This window comes from Nematolebias whitei, chromosome 7 (assembly GCF_014905685.2).
Source record: "Nematolebias whitei isolate Nwh7 chromosome 7, NemWhi1, whole genome shotgun sequence".
In the NCBI taxonomy this organism is placed as follows: domain Eukaryota; kingdom Metazoa; phylum Chordata; class Actinopteri; order Cyprinodontiformes; family Rivulidae; genus Nematolebias; species Nematolebias whitei.
In genome coordinates, this window is record NC_056504.1 from 9275940 (window position 1) to 9291533 (window position 15594).

Sequence of the window (15594 nt, forward strand, 5' to 3'; positions counted from 1 at the left end):
TAAATATTTTACACAGCAAGTGTCGGCACAATAATAAACTGAAAAAAGAGAAGTCATCCTTAACATCACTATGGTTTAGGAATGTGTCCACATGTTTGAGACTCTCACCCCAAACCCCTGCAGATAAAATCCTCTTTAATGAAACAAAGGCTTCAGGTACACAGACATGTGCTGCTGTCAGCTTGACGAGGATCTTTACATTCTTTCATTTTACCCAGTCCAACACATCAAAGTGGGTGCATATATTTTGACAGTAAAGCTGAGCTCACCTGTGCCCATATGAGTGACACTTCAAAGTCCTTTCAAAATAATCAACGATGGCAGAAACCAATTCTGGGACACCCTGACTCTGTTTCTTCTGTTATTTTGGCAGGGGGTGGTGTCGCATTGAAAAAAATCACGTGGACTAGAAAAGCCCTAAACAACTTGGTTAATCATTACCAGGTGTCGGTGTAAATGAACACGACATCATGAACACAATATTTCTTTGAATTTGTTCATTTTAACCAAACTTCAAATAAATTGCCCTCTGTCCCTTTAAAGAACTATAATCTAAAAAAATTAAGTAGTTTATGCAAATGCGCCCAAAATGCTCTACTTGCAAATAACCATCAAATTCTATTTCAGCAGCTGTGTAATTTATCAAATATTGTTTGCAACAATATATTTTTGTTTGCCTTACTGTTAGTTTGACGGTTTGATCGGAAATGGACTCTTGCAAACTGGGTTTGACCGATCTACAACAGGTAAGATACTTATTGTTTATGCCACTTCTTTAGGTCTGAACTACTCGAGTTTATTCCTTTTCATCTTTATCTTCTGCTCTTCTGGCTGTGGTAAAACTTCAGAGCACTTTATGATTTAACACGCTAAACTCTTATAAGTTTGTGGAAGGCAATGCGGAAAGTACCAACTGATGAAATTATCATTTCCACCTGAGCCGCTGAAACCTCATTAGAAGAACACTGTTGTAAAAGTCTGAGGCTGCACAACGAACCGAACATCTGCAGCAAGCAGAACCACTTCCGTCCTTCCTGTCTGAGTTCTGTCCATCTGCTGGGTGGTCTGGAACAACGCGCTCATTTTTAAAACGTCGCCTGAGAGACTTGCGTGAATAAATAAATAAGATAAAATAAAATAAAATAAAATAAAAACAGGGCTTTGCTGCAAAGGCAGCCCGGCGGCAGAGTGACAGTGTGGGCTAGAGACGAGAACATAATGGTCCCAGATAAGCCCCACTGTTTGGAAGGGATCAGCAGGCGTAAAGCGTTAGAATTATAAATAACCCCTCCGGTTCTGGTTCCGTGATCGGCGGAATCTTAACTCTCTGTGGGGATGTTATCAAGAAGGGACTGAACGATTTGCTGCCACAGACTAAATAAAAGAACACCCGGGGGGCTCGTTTTTCATTTCCTGCTCTAAGTTTTCCTCTGACCTGTTCAGAAAACTGAAACGCGCAGGTTGAGGGAGCACACGGCGTGAAGGCGCGCGTGAGGAGCTGTCCTTTCAGCACCGGCTGCAGCACCGCAGCTGATGACAGCGCCCGCGCCGTGGCCCACGCGCATGTGTCTCTTTAAGAAAAGCGTCTTTGCATTGAAATTCAAGAAGGCTCCGTAATTTATGGCGAGACGCGACCTTACATCGCTTTTTCTCTGTACAGGCCACTGAGTTTGCGTGTGCAAAGGAATTGGCGCGCGCGCAACGTATGCGCGTAAAGGCTAAAGTTGTGCGCGCGTGTCTGTGTGTGAGGGAGAGAAGATGATGAGCATGATGATGATGATGATGATGATGCTGTGGGAGGCTGTCAAGGTGTCCTCCAATACAGACGCTGCTCAGTGACGTGAGAGTGAGAGAGAGCCAGGGAGAGTGCGCGTGAACGTCAGGGGGCGTGGCCAACCATAAGAAGTGAAGAGGATACAAAAGCTCATGTGAGGCAGGTCGTTGTAACACGTAATTAAATCACACGTTTCTGCCTCTTTTTTTTTAAAAAGATAACAACATAGCACTCCTTGTCAAAACGTTACGTACTGTAACCCCAGATTCTATGAGTATAGGCGTAGCCCTTTAAGGCTGTCGCTAGAGGGTTTATATCTAGGCTCGCAGTGCAGCACTGAAAACTTTACTCCACGCCCACCTGCTGTGTGGGCCTCACCCCCGGTCATATAAATTACGGTGAGACCGGGTAATCGGCTCCCAAATAGCTGTTTTCTTCAGCCATTAGGAACCAGTGAGGCCCAGAGCTTAAAGGGCTACGCCTATACTCATAGAATCTGGGGTTACAGTACGTAACCAACGTTCTATTTCATATAGTATTCACCCTGTAAGGCTATTGCTAGTGGGTTAAAGGTGAAGAAGGATGTAGTCTATGCCTCACTGGGTCCATTCAGACAGAAGCAACTGCTTGCACAAAAAAACATTTCATCACTCAGCCTTCTGTGTGCGTAATTGCGTGCTCCATGTGCAGGAGCGCACCGGAAAAAATATCTCTGGTGAGGAAAAAAGGCTGAGATAGCAGACCTGCTGCTGTGAATAGGAACAACGGAGGATACGGATTGTAACAGTGTAATGATGAACAGAGCAGACCAACAGCTCCTCAGGATGAACGGATTAATAACAATAAAATCAGCAGTCATGAACTTGTGACTGATAATAAATATCTCACACTGCGACTGCATGCAGGCAGGTGTGAGCTCAAAAGTGAGGCTCCATGAAACAAATAATCATTCTGTCAGAACCCTGAGAACAGAATGGGTCGTGGAGAAAGTAGAAACATCACGTAGATAAAAACAAATAATTAAACATGGCGATGACCAGGCAGCCGCCATACAAATATCCTCCACTATCATCCCTCCATGCAGAGCCTTGGAGGATGAAAACCCTCTGGTGGAATGCGCTGAGATTCTCTGGAGGATCCAGTCCAGATGAACTGTAAGCTTCAGAAATAACCTGACACAACCAGTGTGAGAGGCGCTGGGTGGATAGAGGACGTCCTGAAGAGCCGTCCCTGTAATGCACGAACAGACGCTGAAAGCGGCGCAGTGCGGCCGTGTGCGCCACGAAACATGAAAAATGTGAGCATGGAACAGAAGGAGGTGAGATGTTGCTTCCTCCCCAGAATTATGAGGAAGAGGATAAAACCCATCCAAGGTTATCACTCTCGAGCTGAATGAGCTTGTGCTGTTTTTCAGAGCAGGGTTAAAACGCAATACAGCTGAACTGCCGTCAGCTTGAATTCTGAGACATGAGGGAGCAACAGAGAGAGCAAACAAACACTCACTCTCTTTGCCGACATCAGAACTAACAGCAGGGCTGTTTTAATGACAGAATTTAAGTGAAACCTGATGTAAAAGCTCAGAATGAGTTTTGATCAGAGTGTGCAGGACCATCATTAGGTCTCACTGTGAAGATAGTGGACGTGACACCAGTCTGTGTCTCTGTACACCTTTCAGGAAACGCTTCATCAACGGGTGATTAAGAACTGTTCTGTCACTGAAGTCCTCGTGACAGGAAGAAATAGCTGCAGCATAAGTTTTAATTGTGTTGAACGCGAGATCTCTGTCTATCAGCTGCTACAGAAAGGACAGAATGCCACCCAGTGGACATGAAATGGCCTCCACGCCTTTCTCTGCACACTAGCGCTGAAAAACTGTCCACTTGATGTGTACAGCGTTGTGGTGGAAGCAGCTCGTGCACCCTGAACATATGCACCACATCCTGTGGGAGGCCCATTTTTTTCTAAACGGATCTGTTCAGTGGACAGACCCAAAGATGCTGACCTATTTCTGGGTAACTCCTGATTGCTCTTCCTGCCTGGAGGAGAGCGCCCCCCACAACAGTTTCCACGGCCGACCCGATATCAGTCGCTGCAGATTCAGGAACCACGAAGCGCTTATGCGTTCTGGAGTTACTAGGATGACTGACGGTTCTTCCTCCCGTCCGTGATATCAGCAGGATTGGAGGGAACGCATAAAGGAGCATTTTTGGCCACGGGCTGTGAGCGAAGGCGTCCACTCCTAACGGTGGGTCATCTCGTGGGCTCAGTGAGAACCATAATTGACACTGGGCGTTCTCCCATGTGGCGGACAGATCCACTGCTGCTCGGCCGAACTTGCTCCAAAAATCAGAGAAATCAGCTCGGGATGGAGGCTCCAGTCTCTGTGGTGGGGACTTCCCCTCGACATGATATCCACTCGCCTGTTCAGGACGTTGGGAATGTACATTGCTGTGATGGAGAGCAGGTTTCTGTGTGCCCAACACAACAGCTGTTTCACGATGCGCAACAGTTGGGCTGAGCGCACATCTATCTCCCTGACGGTTTATGTAAACTGTCGTCACTTGTTGTCTGTGTGGATCAGAACATGCTGATCCCTTGGCAGGGGCAAAATGCTGAGTCACATTTCAGACCGTGAAAAACATTCTAGCACACTATGTAAAGCGACATGTGGTCCAGCCACTGTGATCCCACTGCTTGGGACAGACACATTCCTCCCAGCTTGACAGGAACACGTCTGTGAAAACTGAGACGTGTGACGTAGGCCTGCTGATGGGAACTCCCTCTGACAGAATGAGAGGGCTTCCCCAGTGATTCAGATTGGTTCTCACGGAGGAGGGCACAAAGATAATCCACCTCTTCTGGCGCACAGGATCTATGCGCAGGCGGGCGAACCATCTCTGAAGGCGTCTCATGTGAAGCAGGCCCAGCGGAGCCACGATGTGGGCTGCTGACATCGTCCCAGGCGTCGCATGACAGGCAGAACTGTCACTATGCTGCAGGGTTTGACCCGACGGAGCTGAGCTGACAGAGCTTCGGCTCTTAGCAGTGATAAACGGGTTCTCATTGTAGTTGAGTTTAGCTCCACTTCAAGATAAACAATCAACTGGGATGGACAAACGGAAGCTTTTCCCAGTTTATAGAAACCCCAGGATTAGCAGGTGGAACACTAGCGTTTTGGTTTGTGCGACAGCTTTCTAACTGGACCGAGCTAATAAGAGCAGATCGTCCAGATAAAAAGATTTCTCATTCCTGCCATGTGTAACGAATGCAGAGCCGTCTCCACGTATTTCGAGAACGTGTGTGGGGTGTTTCAGAATTATGGAAATGTGAAAATATGCACTCTTCAGATCTATGAAGGTGAAAACCAATCATTCTGGTAAAGTTCTCCAGCAGCTGTTTGTCAGCATGTGGAATTGTCTCCCCATGATCGAATTGCTGAACGTGAACAGGTTGAGAATGGATCTCATTCTTCCGTTTTTTTATCAGAACCAGGAATTAGTGGGAGGAAAAAAAACGTATTTTCCTCTCTGTTGGGAACTCTGGAAATCACGTTTTTCATCAGAAATTCCTGAACTTCTGACTGGAGAGACGAGCTCTGTTCTGGAGAAGACAGAACCGTCTCTATAATCCCTCTGAACGATAGGGGTTGAGCTGCGAACTGCAGCGTGTAACCCCTTCTGATCAGACGGTCCGTCCATCTGTCCAGGGAACACACTCGCTGCCACTCTGAGTAACGCTTGGAGAGCGGGCACGCATTTGTGTTTATCCATCCATCCATCCATCCATCCATCCATCCATCCATCCATCCATCCATCCATCCAAGGAGTTTCACATTTGGAAATGCACATTTTTCCCCATCGAGACGTATTACTGTATAATAGAGATAGAACCAGAAGGCAGAAGCTGAAGCCACAAAAACTTGACTATCGCCCCCTAGTAGCAGGCTGCAGTACAGTTTTTACATCCCACCTGTCCATGTAAATGAAGACACATTTTCCTTACTAATGATTAAAAATACATTTAATATAGTTTCAGGTATTTATTTTTATTGATTCATATACTTCTTACTTTGAGGTGCATGCATTGTTTCCTCCACATTTAGTTTTAATTGCTTTTTGGAAGTCTTTAATAAAAACATGTTACACTTTGATTGACAGCTTGTTAGCATAGGGAGGTAGGCGGGACTTTTGTAACAATGGTACAACTTCATAGACTAGGAGTGCATAGAATCTGCTTCAGGAAACATGGGAGCAACAAAAAATATTTAGATTTTTTTGGCTTCAAATTCTTAGCGATGTAAGAGAATGCGGCCATCTCTCCATCCGTCTTTATCAGTTTCAGTGTTAGACCTCTGTTTCAGATAACCACAAAGTTTTTCCTGGACATAAAGTTCATACTTCATACCTGGAAATAAAAGACTAACACGCCAGAATGGGAAAAGCGACGTTAAAGATCCTGATTAAGTGATAAATTGGCTTGCCATAAACCCAGAGACCTTCACGGACCCCCCGCCGTTACTCCTTTTTGTTCTGACCAATGGCGTCACCCCACCGCCCCTCCTTTTCGGCCCCGCCCCCTCCTTGAGCTGTCCTCTCCGTGCACGCGCGCGGTCCTCCCCACCACCACCCCTCCCGCCAACACTAGGTCGAGTCGAGGAAGAGGAGGAGGAGGAGGAAGAGGAGGAGGAGGAGGAGGGATGAGGCGCACGGCGGAGGGGAAATGGCTGCCGAAAACAAGCCGGAAGGTAAGGAGAAACACTAACGGTTTTTATTCGCGGCGGCGAAGTCCGGATATTTCATTTTTTTTGGCGGAGTGGAGGAGGAGGAGGAGGATGGGGGGGTGGGGGAGGTTCCGCCGAGGCGAGCGAGGAGGGGACTTTTAGTCACGGAGGAGGGCAGAGATAACGGCGGGGCTTTCCCTCTCCTCTCTGGCCCCGTCCCGAAAAACACGGACGCTGGTGCTGAACCAGCGACTGAACGTCACCGTCAACCGACAGCGCGTGAATAACCGGGAGAGTTGCTGCCTGTCGGTCCGAACCGGGATAGAAGGTTCTGTTTTTCTTCTTCGTCTGTTTTTTTTATTTTCAAACGCTCTGTGGCTGCGCGGTACTCCTCCGGAGCCGCTGCTTTATGAGTTAGCGTGATGGAGACGAGAGCTGTCCACGCTGAAGGAATTCAGATGCGCTCTCCGTGTGTGTGTGTGCGCGCGCGCGCGTGCTTCCCTCCTAAAGCATGAAGACCACTGAATTGCAGATTCTTCTTTCCTGCCAGGCACCCAACCTGCCCGACCAGCTGCGTGTTTAATTCCGTGTCACCGCGGTGTGTTCGTGCGTCTCTGCGTGTTTATGTTTGTGTTCACGCGCTTTCATGGTTGCTAAGGCACTGGAGGTGAGAAAGTGGCCGTATCTAGGTTGTCACGGGGGTGGCGTGCATGCGTGTCAGTTTTAGGTCATGTCATGGGAAGAATCTAGTTTAAATGTTTTTTGTTTGTGCTCCCATAACTTATCACACAAACTGTTCATTCAGTCGGTCTCTAATAAAACATTCATATTCCGCACAGTCCCTGAACGCAACCTTGTTCTTCTTCTGCCTCACTTTCATGTTAATGGAAAGAAACAAACAAACAAAAAAAAAAACAGGTAGCCTAAATGATACACAATTATCAAGTTGGACTTTGACCTTATCAGTCTTTCTTGAAAATGGGAGTTTTAACACTCTTTCCACTAGGGAGCAATGCGGAGCAAGATTTTTCCAAGGGGCAATTTTTGGCTAACATGAACTGTAGCATACATTTCTCGTTTCAGGCATACTTCAAAGTAGATCCACAACTATACATGTGTGCAATCGAGCATACAGTGTGATGCCACAGGCAACGGGAAGGCCGTGGGTTGAGAGTCCCGTTGCGCGTAAAGACTAGAGCCGAAGATGAGACAGAAGGCCCACGGGCAGTTTAACAAGCACTCCATTGCATAAATACAAAAACTACCCGCTTGCTTGCGTACATACACAAGCAGACTCACACGTTGGCTGCACGAGAGACTTTTGGCCATCGCACCCCTCGCTGTTATGTGTAGAACAGATGTAATAATTTACGAGCCTCAGTCATGCTGACTGAGAGCCAAATGAGTCGCAGCGACGAAGCCAGGAGACGTCCATCCAATCTCTTCCTTGCCTGGCAGATGTGTGTGTGGCGCTGAGTGGCAGAGAACACCAGTGGGCAAGAGATCCACTGTATAGCCTGGAAGACCATCTCCCTCTGCACTGGTTGGTCTACTTTGTATCATAGCAACAGTGGTCAGGGAAACAGAGAAATGATGAGAGAGAAGAGAAACTAAACCTGGGTACAAGTTAGTCACACACATGGAGGAAGCGTATCTGCTGTGGCCAATCGATCTGGGGACACAATGGATTCAAGTTAGTGGATTAGAAAACAGATCAGCCCACATGAGCTTCACTTAGACTTTGCTTTCTGAGCTTTAGGGGAGGAGGGTTCAAGGTAAAGGGGTGCAGATGTCAGGGACCCCAAAACTGAAGTGTATTTTTTTAATTTCTCTCTTTTTTCCCCTCCTTTGTAGGACTGAAGAAGTTAAGAAATCCAGAGCGAATGGTCAGGATTGCTGTTGGATACACTGGACACACCCCTCCCAAGAGTGACGACACTGATGCCAACAGTAAGAGACACACACACACTCTTCACACAGTTAATGCGTCTGCGTGTGAGGGTGTTTAAGTGCCACACACACATTTGTCTGTAGCGCAGGGTGACTCTGGGAGCAAGTATAAAAGCCTTCTGGCAGAATGATGTGATGTGGGAACTGAGGTCTTCTTCTCATCTGTCCTGTAACAGCTCACACACACATACACACTTATCGCTGTGTCTCTCTGCTGAGACGTCATTCCAATTCAGCTCTCACACATCGTGTTTATTCATGCATGCCAGTAGTGTATTAGTGCATGTACACACACACTTATCCCCACAGAAGGCAGGGCTTACTTTGACTATCAGCAGTTTATTGTCATACTTAATCTGTACATTTGGCGTTATGTATCTATAATTCTCAATGGGCCTTGTTAAACCAGACGTGAGATGGAGTGTGTAATCTGTGTGAGAGTGTGGTCACCGTGTCACGTTAGTGGGATTATAAGGGCAATAATTGCTTTGATTGGTTATTGATTTCAGAGGATGTGGGGCAGATGTGCGCCTGTTTAGGGGGAACAAGTTCGAGGCAAATAAAGAGAGGAGCAAAACAAACATGTTGTTTAGTGAGCTGGTCGATGAGGTTAGGATTATGAGATGAAGACACACAAACACACACCATCATCACCTCAGTTTGGTTTATTGGTTTATTTAAAAGGGCCAGTGATCAATCCTGGTTATCAGGACCTGCGTTCCATTTTTAAACATTTCTTAGAAAAACAGACAGCCCAAAAAACGAGTTCCTTTCAGGGATTCTCCTCGAAAAGTCGATTTGGAGGTTGTGGTTCTGAGGAAAGTGGTACAAATATTTTCAATGATATAGATGCCTTGATGTGAACTAATTGAGAAACGAGCCAAACATCTGAGTACATAATTTAACGTCAGAACTTCACATCTTTTACTGAGTATATTGTTTCGTGAGTATCCTGCGGTGATTTTTAGTCCAGTGCTTTTAATCCTTGACTGTAAATGGATCTGACTAGTTTTAAAGTTTCTCTGTTGCTTTAGAGCAGTAGGTCCTGTGATAATACAGATGAGGCAATACCCTAGCATTTCAATGCGTTATTGACTCTTCCTGCACAAGTTGGTTTCTACTGTCTGAAAATTGGTGGACGACATTTGAGTGTGTTATTCATTCTCATTGTCCATTTTGAACCCAAGGTTTAGATCTAAAGTCACACCTGAAGGAAGTAGCTCACTGTTGGAGTATAGTTTGTGGACTGCATTCACGAAGAGTCTCCAAGGTGTCTTGAAGCATTCCCCGGTGTTCTCAGTTTATTTGTATGAGATGTAGGGATGCAGTTTCTTTTGCTTGAGTTTCGAACATGTTCAGAAATGTTTTGACAAAATTTCTCTTAAAATGGTCACAACGATATTACAGACATTTCCAACCCATTTTGGACCTTTCTCATTTTTGTCTTGAGCATCTCAAATCAGTCTCATGAGCACTAAATTTGTACTTCGACACGTGTGCTCTTCTATGACATTTGAGAAAACATTTGAGGCAAATGTCCAGGTTTAAAAGCCACACCAATGATCAATAATAATTATAGGAAAATTGGTACAAAACTGCACATCTTTATTTAAAAAGTATCCTCCAGTAGATTATCACTTAAACAGGAGGGTGACTGCTGAGGTAAGTACCATAACTTAGAGTCAGAGAGGTTTTATTGTAATTTCAGCTACGTACAAGTACGTCGAAATGAAACAGTGTTAATTTCATAATGACTGAGGTGAGCAACAAAATAATGTGCACAACCTAGAATACACTTTAAAAAGCCTTAAACGCAACAATAAGATGCAAATGTCAAATGTATACGCAGACGCACGGCTTGCTTTTTGCATAGTTACAAACACTCAGAATTGAGTGTAACTGCCTTTAAAAAAATAGGATTATTTTCTCACATTTTTTACATTTGATTTTAACGGTCACAGCCTTTTGAGCTACAAACTTTTTGTTTAACTTCCTCTACAATGTTGACGTTTTGACCATTGTCACAGTCATTCGGAAACTTTTTTTTAAATCATACTTTCTTGTAAAACACATCGTCACAATCTCTCACAGAGTACACAGCTACCATTACATAAGTCTATTATGCATATCTATACAACTACTTATTTAAAATGTTCAATGTGTATATGTGACAGTTCATCTCTATTGAATGAAATTCAACATCATCACACACCAGCTGAAGATCATTTATTTACATATTGAATAAGAGTGGTCCCAGAACTGATCCTTGTGGTACCCCTATAGTATAATGAAGAATTTGTACCGCTAATCCAAACGCATTAAGTATACAATAGACATCAAGTTCTGCTCGATGCCTTGTGGGAATGTGTGATATATATATGGTACACGGTAGAAACGATAGACATATGATAGAGATCTGGTGGTGTCATTATTCGCATCCTTGCCAGAAGTTCCTGTCGGCTTCTGGACAAGGAAAGGCTAGTGTTCTTGGCCAACTCTAACAAATGACAGCGAGATTTTGAATTTTATTAAGTGTTTTCAATGTGCACTTGTTTATATGTAAAATGTTGCTCTGTTGCTGTTAAATTCTTAAGTGAGAAGACTGGAAACTGTTAAGAGTTGACATATTCTTTTGTTTAAAACATAAGGCTAAATCCACATTTGATATCTTTTTCACTGCTTTGCACTACAAGAAAGAAGTCTAATACTTGATTTGTTTTTTTATTTAAAAACTCTCTGGACCTAATTTTCTTGATTGAAATTATTTTGTGGTATAGCAGTTTTCGAAATAGTTTTCTTTTTCATTCCTATTGCAAGTTTTATATCAAAAACATATTGTGATATATATTGTTACCGCCACCCATCACAATACATATCAGGGTATGAATTTTAAGCCATATCGCACATCCCTAACGCCTTGTTTATTTATTTGATTTTTAAGTAAATGGCCTCATACTCACCTGTCAAAATTGAACAGTTAATAGAACAGAGGGTTCTATTTGGGATAACTGTTTGAGCTGGTGCTCTCTGAGCCTATCCCTGTCTCCTATCTGTTCTCACGTCCCAGCCGGAGGATTACTGGAGGAAAAGTTTATCAGCAGAATGATAAAATTAGCATGCACGCCCATCTTTCTATCCCTCCTCCTCCCTCTGCCCCCTGCTCTCCCTCTGTTTCTCATCTCTTCCTCCCCATTTCCCTCCCTCGTTCTCTCTGCCCCGGCTCTCCATTCTCCCTTCCCTTCCATCCTTCTATCTAGCTGCTGTGCAATGAGCCTTTCTTTCTGTCACATTAATTTCATCCTGAAAAAGAGGGGGGAAATGTGAAAATTTCCCCCGACGCCTCCTAATATCAGTGGGGGGGGGAGCTAAGAGTTGCATTTGGAGCATTTTTTACCGAGTCGGGTTTTATAATTAACTGACAGCCATCTCACAAGGGCATTGGCTTGTTTCTGTGTTAAATATGAAGATGACAGTTTTATGGCTAAAATATTCATCAGATGGAGGCGCCTCTTCTGTGTGATTACAGTCTAAATTGTGGTATTTGATGGGCTACCAATGTAATGTTTCACTTTGGTTGAACAGTTTCACTTTTTAGCGCATATTCACATTATGATTCAGGTTTTGTCACCCTTTTAGACTATATTTTGCTAAATTTGCAAGTCACTAAGTGATCTGCATACCATTAGAGTTGTGAGGGCTTTCATGATGTCATCTAGGTACTAACACAGCTCTATTATTTCACAAACACTTCCATTTTCAGATCTGTTTTTATAACATCATTTTATCAGTTTTTCGACAATAGGGAGCCAAAAATATGAGATTTTTTTGGGGTGGGTGGTTTGTTTTTCTCCTATAAAATGTAGTTGAAACAGATGGACGGGTATAAGTTCTTTAAAAAAATCTGGCACTCATTCTTTGCTATAAATGCACGACACAAGTTTTTTTAAGGGGTGAAGAAGCTTGTTGGCATTCAAGAAACTTGCAAGGCTAAGGGTAGATAATTCCTGATCAGCAGGGAGAACAAATGGAAGGACATTAGGACAACGATCATGTCCATGAAGCTGTGCTTTGAAAAGGATTATGCTACCAAGGTCACTTGTGAAAAAAAAGACAATTCTGGGACAAATACAGTGACGTGTCTTCTCTGATCGACACGTGTCTGTGTGTTTGTATGTGTGAGCATGCGCGTGTGTGTGTTTCTGCCTGCACGTGTGCACCGGGCCTGTTTGATGAGGTGGTTCTGGTACATTTCAAAGGCAAGGCTGCGATGAGAATTCTTCAGAAAGGGTAAAGGGGGGAGTTTACAGCCAGGAGGGGTGGGGTTTAAACGCTGATTGGCATTCATAGCAGAGAGGCTGGAGTGCTGCTAAAAAAGAAATTAGGCTTTAACTAAGCTGCACCATTCAGCTGTTTAACTAAGCTGCTGCACAGTTCAGCTGTTTGAAATTCTGTCTTCTCAGGCCTTCTATTAATAAATGCATAATTGATTAGGGGGAGCATACGTGCCTGAACACACTTTCTACTGGTGCTAACACACACATGCACCGATACTGCCTTATGCGATCACGTGCATGTACACTCAGACGCACACCACTCACCGCTTGCTGTTGTAAGTTTTTATTGTTGCATCTTTGTTTTCTTGTTGTTAATTTGTTTAAATTGTTACTGCATGCTTTTTTTAATTTTTTTTTTTATAATTGCTGTATTTTTCTTTGATTCATTGTTTCTCATCCTCTCTCCGACACTACCAGTAAAATTTAGGCATTTTTTTCTCGCTTTGTCATCCACTTTCAGATTATAACTCGCTTTCTCCCAGGTGAAGTCATAAATGCATGCCCTCTATTTAAGTGCTTATCAAAAACCTTTGAGTTCTTGATTTCTGCTCTTGGGTACAGAATCACAAGCAAGGGTGGGGGGGTCCTTCTTTGTGCCAATTTTTATACCTTACTTGCTCCAATTCAATATTTTGGTGATCCACCATTCACTGCTGTGGAGGAAAATGCACAGTAAAAGCAGTTTCACTGGTAATTCAGCACCAACAAGCAGTTTTTGCTGACAAGAGTGATTTTCTTGTAGCTTCTTCTAAAATATTATTATCGTTGGAGGTGGTGTAGGCTTTGCTCACAAAGGCAATAGTGTTAGCAGCAGTATCAACACTGGACTTGTTGAGCAAGAGGAAATTATAGCAAATTACCAGAACCATTAAGTTCAATGAAGCCAAGGAAGTAAAAGTAAACTGTTTTTTTTTATTTTTTATTTTACCAAGCCGTGATTTCTGTGGTGCCTCACTGCCCCCAAAAGGCTGTCGGGATGTCCAGAGACATAATCTGAACTTGGAATTAAACATCACCTGCCCTCAGCTTGTGACTCTCCAACTGCTGTACAAAAATAGTTTCCTCGCAGGAGCAGCTATTCTGGGATTCTCCACTCCATTACCAAACTGTCTGTGTAACACAGTGGGGAGAGAGAGCATTGCTTTTAAAGAGGATAAGAAATGCCCATGTGATTGACTGATTGTTGTGTTTACCAAACCCAAATGCACAGATAATGTATGCTAATGGATTTTTTCTTAATCTAAATTTGTTGTCTGGGTGGACTCAAGGTGCACCTCCACCTGCTGTCCAAAATTAAAAGCTGTGCCATTCCCTCGGTGCAATCAACACTGTTTTTCTTCAACAAGAAGTGCTTTCAAAGAAGTACCGTATTATTTTTGCATTGTTGTTTTATAGTTTATAGCTTCCTGCTATTTCTTTTTTTTAATTTTAACTAACACTATCTGAATAGAAAGCAAATGGACTTTGAACTTTGTTTCTTGAGGATTTTTCCTCATCCAGCGGCTTTCTTTAGCTCTTCATTGGACTATCGAGGATAGCTGGTTTCAGCATCCAAAGAGCTGCCTCCGGCTCAAGAACTTGGATTACTATGACCTGGATGACTCAGATTCTACACAGAAAATTAGAAATAAAAGGCTTTCCGGCACTTCATATTCTCTGCCTGACATATCCTTTTGCTGCTATGCCAACATTTTTCTGTGGTAATGCTGATAAATTAGAAATATCCCACTGGAGAACAAGGTGGACCGAAATAATTAAAGCACGTGTTCCATGGGACTGAAAAAAAAAATTAATACCACAAATGAATAAATTTGCTTGTATTCACATTTAGACATTAGAAATGCTTCACAAACAAATGTTTGTTAGATTTTCTTCAGTCAGTTCAATATATAGTTGGTATTCTGCGCTCACAGTTTCTCTGTTGGGTTTGAAATGTCTTTCTTCTTCCTGTCCCTCGCTTATCTTACTTTATCTCATGATGTTTTTCCCCCTCAACTCCAGATGAGCCAGGCCAGTTAAAGATCTACCTACCTAAGAAGCTGCTGGAATGTCTACCCAAATGTTCCTCTCTGCCCAAGGAGCGCCATCGCTGGAACACCAACGAGGTGAGAAAGAGACGCTCGGGAGGGAAATATCCATGACAAAGAGATGAGCGGTGTTCCTTTTTTATTTGCGGGTGACTCATATCAAAATAATGTCACATTTAGAAACGAAGAGGACGTAAACAAACACAGTGGTGGCTTTTCAGTAAGAGATCTTATCACTGTGGCAATAGGAAAACAAAATCGGAAATCCATTTCAACTCAGTTTGTTTATACATCGCCATTTCCCAGTAAAATACATCTCAGGGTACTATGCAAAAACCAAGTCCAAATCGTGAGTCCAGTTCAGTCCAGCACAAATTGAACTAGCGTTTATAGCATATTTTATAGTACTGTATTGCTGTATATACAGTAATTAACATACATGAAGTGTCTGTTTTTAAAAGTTATCGATCTAAGGAATCCAGCAGATTGCATCAAATTTTCAGCTTAGTGTTATGCCTCATCCTGAGCTGCACATAGGTGACGGTGGAAAGGAAGGACTCCCTTTAAACAGGAAGAAACCTCCAGCAGAACCAGGCTCAGGATGGGCAGCCTCAAAAGAGACGCAGATAAACACAGAATGCCTGGTCCAGGTCTAGTTTCTGTGGTCTAGATGTAATTTCTATAGTCCAGGTGTAGTTTCTATGGTCCAGGTGTAATTTCTATAGTCCAGGTGTAGTTTCTATGGTCTAGATGTAATTTCTATAGTCCAGGTGTAGTTTCTGTGGTCTA

General features: G+C 43.5%; 1 protein-coding gene across 1 annotated transcript in view; it reads left to right on the forward strand.

Moving 5' to 3' along the window:
• Positions 1-6452: 6452 nt before the first annotated feature.
• The window catches only part of LOC119411699 (calmodulin-binding transcription activator 1), a 76575-nt gene continuing 67433 nt past the window's right edge, over positions 6453-15594 (forward strand). Inside the window, exons 1-3 of the mRNA XM_037678610.1 lie at positions 6453-6518; positions 8349-8444; positions 14780-14883. Coding sequence (XP_037534538.1) covers positions 6494-6518; positions 8349-8444; positions 14780-14883 — 225 coding nt within the window. The 5' untranslated portion in view covers positions 6453-6493. The remainder of the gene's footprint in view (positions 6519-8348; positions 8445-14779; positions 14884-15594) is intronic.